General features: G+C 41.1%; 1 protein-coding gene across 1 annotated transcript; it reads left to right on the top strand.

The window, feature by feature from the left end:
- The first annotated feature begins 520 nt into the window (after nt 1–520).
- On the top strand, nt 521–7,652 carry LOC122654024 (protein SIEVE ELEMENT OCCLUSION A-like). Its single transcript, XM_043847996.1, has 6 exons — nt 521–745; nt 863–973; nt 1,155–1,733; nt 2,252–2,743; nt 5,161–5,622; nt 7,494–7,652. The coding sequence occupies exons 1-6, from the start codon at nt 521–523 to the stop codon at nt 7,650–7,652; spliced, it is 2,028 nt and encodes a 675-aa protein (XP_043703931.1).
- The last annotated feature ends 1,142 nt before the right edge of the window (nt 7,653–8,794 follow it).

Here is an 8,794-nt window from a genome sequence, read left to right as displayed (position 1 = left end):
TGTGGAGTATGTTTGGGACACATCAACGGCTCGTACTAATTAACTTGGTATAATTGGTATCTTCTGTGTATCAAACCGTTATTATTTACAAGATGATTCGGTCCCCAACCTTTAGAGTTAAGAAAATAATTTATTAGGGCAAAAGGGTAATAAGATTGGAATCGAAATCCGGTTGGTCCCTCCCAAACAGGAGTACTTTATGTCTATATCTCCATTGCACTTTATTGGTGCGCTCACATATATGCGGACTCGCTTTAACAACTCTCTCCCATACACTTTAATGACTTTAGATAAGTAAAGACACTTAACGGAAGTTGGTATTGTGGGACAGGACAACTGGGATTAGCAGGCATTAGCCCCGTGTTGAAGCAAAGAAGATTTCTTCGAATTCCTTTTGGGATGGTTATATATAATATATAAGATAATTTGGTCGGGTCTGGTACCGAACAACCCCCTCCTCCAATCCTATCCTCACGTTCTTCATCGATTTGGCCGGATACATACCCCACGTACACCAATAATGGCAAGCACTTCTTCTATTTCAAAGATGCAGCAGTCGCAACAACAACAGTTCAGCACCTCAGACGACGACGACGACGACGACGACGACAATGAGATGATGAAGCAGATCCTGGCCACCCATTCTGATCACAATTACCACAAGGTCGACGTCAGGCCCCATCTTCAACTCATCGACGAAATCTTCCGGCACTCCACCACTCATTTCCAACGCACAAATATTCATGTATTTCCTATTTATTTAAAATATATCATCTTTTTGTCTTATCCATCTTCCTCTGGTTCATTCTTGCTTATGCTTTTACTAAACTTTTGTATAATAAATAAATTTTGTGCTTCGTAGGACCCTGAAGTTTCTTCACACATGGAAAGCTTGGACAAGCAGAGCCAAAAGGTGGACTTCCTAGGCATGCTTGAAGCATTGGCTTGCACCATACACAAGGTCTCCTGCGAGGTTAGATAGATAGATAGATAGAGCATCTTCTTAAATAAAAAAAAGGTTGTCACTTGAAACGCATGCACTCACTCACAATTATTAACTCACATATCCAAGTATATATTGATCAAATAAATACCAGTACGTTCTTCTTAGTTATCCTTAATTTCCTTGTTGTTTACGTCCATCGGTATCGCAGATATCGTGCAGGTGCACTGGGGGTGGGGATGTGCACTCGACAACGATGGCATTGTTGAGTAATACCCTATCAAGATTCTCATGGGATGAGAAGGTGATAGTGGCCTTGGCCGCCTTTGCCGTCATCTATGGGGAGTTCTGGCTGGTGGAGGAACTCTACGGGACTCATCCGTTGGCCAACGCCATAGCTCTGCTAAAGCAATTACCCCACATATTTGAACAACCTCGGGAGACGAGGTCATTGATGAGGCTCAAGTTTAAAGCGCTCTGGACCCTAATCAAAGCCATGCTCGACGTGACCAACGGCATCGTCCAGATCAACGAGCTACCACGTCAGCATTTTGCCAACGACCAACTACCCATGTCGGTGGCCGACACCATCATCCGCTCTGCTGTTTACTGGACCATCAGGAGCGTCGTCGCCTGCGCGTCCCACATCACTGGCTTTATTGACCACTACAATTACAGATCCCTTTCATTCACCACTGAAGCTTATACTAAGCTTGTGCGACTCTTTGAAACCATCCATTATGACAACATGGAGATTCTCAACGCATTGATTTACGGCCACAATGTGAATGTATTTCTCTCTCTCTCTCTCTCTTTCTCTCTCTATCTCTATGCTAGTTTTAAAAACTCATCTATTGTTTGACGAAATTTTGTTGTTACAAGGCTGGCACCATAGAAATCGGATTTTAAAAAACATTTTAGAAAATACAAAAACCTAGGAGAGTATTTATGAAACCAAAGGGGAATCGAATTATTTCATTTACTTGGGCGCCAGTCTTGTAACAGCAAAAATTTTCCCCTAACTACGTTGCTTGAAGGTTTTTTGGAGAAAGACTCTCATTTCGCTCTATGTTCGTTTTTCATGTAATATATACATTATTACACAAGTACGTTGACATAGTACTAAGTAGCAAAGAGATGGGTGATATATATGCCAAAGATAATTCGCTACCTCTTCTTGAAGGCTCCACAAAGAGAATGGTCTCTATCTCTCTCTCTCTCTCTCTATCTCTATCTCTCTTTTCTCTCTCTCTCTCTATCTCTCCTTCTAGCCTAATTAACTATATATATACATTATGATACAAGCAGGTTGGCGTTGAAGCATTGAGAAGGATGAGTGTGTTACTGCTGATATCGGACCTGGACATCTCCCAAGAAGAAATCTTGATTCTGGAACAGATGTACATGGAGTCCCGTCACCAGCCATTGAAGCCAGAGTCTACATACGAAGTGGTGTGGCTCCCCGTAGTGGACATGACTCTCCCATGGACCGAAGCCAGGGAGAGAGATTTTGATCGATTGCAGGTGAATATGCGGTGGTACTCGGTGCGACACCCTTTCTTGATCAATCCAGCGGTGATTAAATACATCAAGGAGATGTGGCACTTCAACAAAAAACCAATCTTTGTGGTTTTGGACCCACAGGGTAGGGTTGTGAACCACAACGCCTACCACATGTTGTGGATCTGGGGAAGCCATGCCTTCCCTTTCACCAGCATGAGGGAGGAAGCCCTCTGGAAGGAAGAAAGCTGGAGACTTGAATTCTTGGTTAATGGCATTGATCTACAGATACTCAATTGGGTAAACACCAGACCTAGCAATTTACAAACAACATCATATCATTCATTTTAAGGCAAAGTACGTTTACCACCTATGTAGTTTGAATCTATTACGTCTACCACTCTTGGGGTTTTAAAAATTATGTTTGTACCCCTGAACACAAATTCTGTTAGTTTTGAAAAAAAATGACAATTTTGCCATTTCTTATTTCTTATAAGAAATAAACCCACACTCCACCCTCCCCTGTTAATGTCCATCAACCTTCCATTGCTACGGTGACCACCTGTTAAGGGTGTCAAAATGAAACCGAAACCGATCATTTACAACCACACCGAATAGGATTGCAAAAAAATGGTACGCTTTTGGTTTCATATGTTCCATTTCCAATTCGGTTCGGTTCAATTGTCAATTTTGAACCAAACCGAAACCGAATAGAAACCCAATGGCAAAAGCCCATAATTTTCTAATCCCTTTCCCCTTTACATTTTACCCTAATCGGTTATTGGCTAATTCCTTTTCCTTTTAGGCTTTTACCCTCTAGTTTTTATTACTTTAGTATATAGTTAGTTACGTAGCAGTTACCACGGCTAAAAAATAGGAAATCCTAGATTAAAAGATTTTATTTTCTTCTCTCATTCTCATCTCTCAAAGCGGTTTCCAATTGTAGAGTTGCAATAAAGTCCCTTACAAATTACAATCAGTTTTTTTTCCTATCGGCTCGTTCCTCATCAGCCCTCATTTGCTCACTTCTCCCTTCGTCTTCTCTCCGTCTCCTCTCTCACGGTGGTTTACAGCTTTAGAATTGCAAAGTGGCGGTGGAGTTCCATAAACAAACTTTATTTTTAAAAGGTAAAATCTATATCCTACTGTAATCATTGATGTGTTTCAATAGTTTATTGTTTTAGCTTGTTATGTTTTTGGTTTTGATCATTAATTTATGGAATTTAGATGATAGTGCTTGCTGTTTGTACCATTCTAGCCATTGATTTGGCTTATTATTATCTTCTTTTTTTAATTTAGTTATCATATTTGAACGTTTACTTTGATTAGTCACCACTCTAGCCACAGAGCTCTAGCTTCACCCACCAACAATGGATGAGACAACAAGTGACTACTGTTGAGCCATAGGCTACGTGTGCTTATTCATCTTACTGCTGCTATCTCATGGTCTTTGGCCAGGCACTGGATTGCTTGTTTCCTCCCCGCCCCGCCCCCCCCCCCCCCCTTTGCTTTCTTACTGTTCAGATAGACTCAAGTGCTTATTCATCTTAGTTCTCATGCTTTTGCCCATGGCCATCACAATTGCGAATTAAATTTTCATTTTTACTGTTCAGTTAGACTTTATTCCCTTTTTGGGGTTTTGATTTCTTTACACTCTTTTTGTATTGCTTGTTTTGCTTGATTTTGGTGGTGTTGAAAACCTTATGGAATCATCTTTTGAACAAAATCAATACCTTTAATTTACTAGATTGGTGTTAGTTTGTGACCGGATTCTATATTAATTATATTCTGATTTGTTTAAGAAATGGGTTAATTGAAATAGAGGGTACAAAGATGAAAGATTGTGTGTTAATCATTTATTAATGAAATAAAATAATTTCTCCCACATAACAAGAAAATGGATAATAAATTTGAAGGTTATAAAGTTAAAACTTGATGTGAACGGGTATTAAAAATCGCATGTAAACCGGTTGTTAACCGTATAACAAAAACCAAATAAAAACCGCTAAAACCGCACCGCACATAAAACGATTCTGGTTTTAGGTGATTCTTATTCAGTGCGGTTTTGGTTTTTACCTTGCAAAATGTGCACCGAACAGAACCGCACCGTATAACCAAAACCGCACCGTTTGACACCCTTACCACCTGTTGCTTAGGAAAGATACAGAGATTGTAAAACAAAACCTTGAAACTCAGTCTGCCTTTCTCTCTTTCACCCTCCTCCCGTCATAGAGGGTTTGCCCAATCTTTCCACCCCGCAACCAATTATCAGTTAGGTGATCAAAGCTCTGCCAAATCCACAGCAGAGTGAGGTGATCGGCGAAGACAGTCGTAAAGGGAGCAGCAGCGGAAGAGGTCTCTAGGGCTACTCCGGCAACAACAGGGACTTTAGGAGCTAGAGGAAGGAGTGAGAGAGGAGAGAGAAACCAGTAGGTTAGGATTCAAACAAATGGGGGTAAATATGTAAAACCACCTTCATTAAGGGTATTATGGGCATTTAGTTAATATTTGGGTGATGACATCATCAGTTAACTGTTCTAATCTAACGGTAAGGGTACGATTGTAAGGTTTTTCCAAAATACAGGAAAGGTTTTTGAAATAGATTAATTTACAGGGGTGGTAAACGTAATAGATTCAAACTACAGAAGTGGTATAAACGTAATTTTCCCTTAATTTTATGACAACTCTTTCTTTTGTTATATATATGTACGTAACAGATAGTGGAAGAACGATTCATTTGCCTGTATGGAGCAGAAGACATAGATTGGATAAGGAAATTCACAACGACGGCAAGAGCGGTGGCACAGGCAGCACGTATCCCATTGGAGATGGTGTACGTGGGGAAGAGCAACCCAAAGGACCGAGTGAGGAGGAACAACGACATCATCACCGCAGAGAAGCTTAGCCATTGCTGGCCAGACCTCACATTCACCTGGTTCTTCTGGATTCGACTGGAGAGCATGTGGTACTCCAAGATGCAGCATGGAAATACCATTGAGAACGACCCCATAATGAAGGAGATCATTACAATGCTCACCTTCGATGGCAGCGAGCAAGGATGGGCTTTGATCAGTAAGGGGTCGGCAAACATGGCCAAAGCTAAGGGGGACATGATCTTGAACTGCTTCAAGAACTACGATGTTTGGAAGGAAAATGTTGACCTTAAGGGTTTCATTCAGGCATTCAATGAACACCTGAGCACACTTCATTGCAGTCTGAGTCCCCCCAGCTTGCAGGGGACCGTCCAAAGGATCCCCGAGATGGGCCGCCCTATGGAGAAGTTGGTTCATTTCCCTCTCTTAATAATTCTCCATTGTCAATAATTAATGATTACCCTAGCTCTCTGTTAGTTAGGTTTAATTAGCTCTTTTTTCTTAAATAAAATTTGATGCATGCATGGATGGATGGACAAAATGAATCTGAATCCCTGCGGCTATGACGACCACTAATAATAATAATAATAATATTACAGATCTATTCTATCGGAGACGATTACTGATGTTTGGGAGTTGTCCAGCTTAGCACACAAGCTCAACGACATATATGAACACCTTTTCGAGCAACTCGCTCTTTGCAACCAGCATATATGTGAGTGAATTATATTATATAATATGTTAATTAATATTCACCCTCACCTCACTTCTTCCATTTGATTGAATATTGTTGCCAGTTTCTTCTAATTAATTAATTAATTTTCATTTTTGGATACCGTAATGCTGGCCGGTGTAGATGAGAAGACTAACGTCGACGCTTCTTATAACATGCTTACGGTACTATTCCAAATGATCCATATTGACAACATGAAGATTTTAAAGTCACTAATATCTGCCAAGGATGCTTCGCTACCGCTTCTTGAAGGCTCCACAAAGAGAAGGGTTTTTCTCTCTCTCTCTCTCTCTCTCTCTCTCTCTCTCTTTTTCTAGCCTAATATTTATTTAATTATATATATACATTATGACACGGATTTGCAGGTTGGCGTTGAAGCATTGAGAAGGAAGAATGTGTTACTGCTGATATCGGACCTGGACATCTCCCACGAAGAACTCTCGATTATGGAACAGTTGTACATGGAGTCCCGTGAGCAGCCATCTAGGCGAGAGTCTCAATACGAAATTGTGTGGCTCCCCGTAGTGGACAGCACTCTCCCATGGACCGACGCCAGGCAGAGAGATTTTGATCTATTGAACTGGATTATGCCATGGTACTCGGTGCGCCACCCTTCCTTGATCGATCCAGGGGTGATTAAATACATCAAGGAGATGTGGCACTTCAACGAGAAGCCAATCTTGGTGGTTTTGGACACACACGGCAGGGTTGTAAACCCCAACGCCCTCCACATGATGTGGATCTGGGGAAGCCTTGCCTTCCCTTTCACTAGCATGAGGGAGGAAGCCCTCTGGAAGGAAGAAAGTGGGAGACTAGCACTCTTGGTTGATGGCATTGATCCACAGATATTGAATTGGGTAATTAACACCACACCTAATAACTTCCTTTTCTTCTTTTTCTTCTTACACGTACAGTTGGGTGGGGGTTCCATTAAAAAGTTCTTGACGTATGTACTACTACGTAACAGATAGTGGAAGACCGATTCATTTGCCTGTATGGAGGAGAAGACATAGATTGGATAAGGAAATTTACTACGACGGCAAGAGCGGTGGCACAGGCAGCACGTATCCCATTGGAGATGGTGTACGTCGGGAAGAGAAACCCAAAGGACAGAGTGAGGAGGAACATCAACGTCATCACCACTGAGAAGCTAAGCCATTGCTGGCCAGACCTCACAATCATCTGGTTCTTCTGGATTCGACTGGAGAGCATGTGGCACTCCAAATCAATGATGCTGCATGACAAGACCACAGCGAACGGGGACAGCATAATGCAGGAGATCATGGCAATACTCACCTATGACAGCAGTCAACAAGAATGGGCATTGATCAGTAAGGAAGCTGCAATCATGACCAAAGCCAGGGGGGACATGATCTTGAACTGCTTCCAGAACTACCATGTGTGGAAGGAAAACGTTGCAGTTATTAAGGGTGGTTTCATTCAGGCACTCAATGATCATCTGAAACAGCTGCACACGGACCCGCATCACTGCAGTCGCCTCAATCTCCCAGTGAGCTTGGGAATGATTCCTATGAAGGTGGTCTGTATCGAGTGTGGCCGCAATATGGAGAAGTCAGTCACCTACAGCTGCTGCATCGATTAATTTAATTGTTAATGGTTAATTGTGGCTCTTTCTCACCGTTACCCCGCACCGATTAGGAGTTAGTTACTCATTCCTCTTTCATTTCATACATACTTCTCGTATGAAAGGAGTGTTTGCCAGGAAAACCCTCCGTAGGTCACGGTTTTTAGTAACGGTATGGGTCACCGTTGATATGTAACTATTGGTCTGATACGGTATTAAAGTTCCCTTGTTTTTTTTTTTTTTTTTTAAAGTTTAAAATTTATGGTTCTAATTAATTTATCACTTATGCGAGATTGGTCTAGTATCACTATCGGTCGCAGCTAATACTGATACAAATTGATCGATAGGATTGATATATTATTCCAACACTTAGTTAGAATCGTGTTCCATGTTCTGTAATTCCGTATTGGGCAATAGATCGATGCTTGGTCATGTTCCCTAGGACCATCATGGGACCAATGATAGTATACACATGGGTATCAATAGGGATGAGATTTTTTATTTCATTAGAGTGAGACGATAATTTTGGATGCTTTTGTGTCTGATCCACGCAGCGTTCTTTTCCAGAAAAATGTGTTAGGAATTTGATAAGTGCACGAATATTGTTAAGAGAAAATAGAGATTGAGGTGTTCCAATGCCTTACAGGTATTGTGGACAAAATTTAACTATGCGTATGAAATCAAACACAAACTATAAAGAAGATTGTTTTGATATCAAAATGCATAGGGTGTAAATTCTCTGATTTTTCAAATACGATACATGACCTTACTTTTGAAACATAGTTGGAAAACCAAGTTTTCTAACATGAATTATTAAAAAAAACAGAATATGACATGCAATTTTTCACTTCGTGTTTCACGCTTCTTCATATATAATGGGCCTAGCCCATTGGACATGCTTATGAAGAGTGATTCTCCTTGAAAGGGGCCTTTAGTTGGTGTGGAACCTCCTTAATTTGGACAGTGCTTTTCTGACTGTATGACTTTGTATAGACTGACCATCGGTATTTGCGAGGGAGATGCCTATTTTATAGGCCAACTCAGGTAATTACTCTTGTTGCTACCTTTTGTAACATTATTCCCCACATAATCTTAAGCGGAAGGAGAAGCTAAGTTGGCCATAAGCATGTCCAAATTTGCTAGGCCACTGACCGGATTTT

This window comes from Telopea speciosissima, chromosome 3 (genome assembly GCF_018873765.1).
Source record: "Telopea speciosissima isolate NSW1024214 ecotype Mountain lineage chromosome 3, Tspe_v1, whole genome shotgun sequence".
Taxonomy (NCBI): Eukaryota; Viridiplantae; Streptophyta; class Magnoliopsida; order Proteales; family Proteaceae; genus Telopea; species Telopea speciosissima.
This window is presented reverse-complemented; position numbering and strand designations above follow the sequence as displayed.

What these genes read in the sequence shown, in the direction of transcription:
- LOC122654024 (XM_043847996.1), top strand. Translation starts at nt 521, where the DNA reads ATGGCAAGCACTTCTTCTATTTCAAAGATGCAGCAGTCGCAACAACAA. An exon ending in TCCAACGCACAAATATTCAT is followed by an intron (nt 746 to 862) that starts GTATTTCCTATT and finishes TGTGCTTCGTAG; the next exon opens with GACCCTGAAGTTTCTTCACA. An exon ending in TACACAAGGTCTCCTGCGAG is followed by an intron (nt 974 to 1,154) that starts GTTAGATAGATA and finishes TCGGTATCGCAG; the next exon opens with ATATCGTGCAGGTGCACTGG.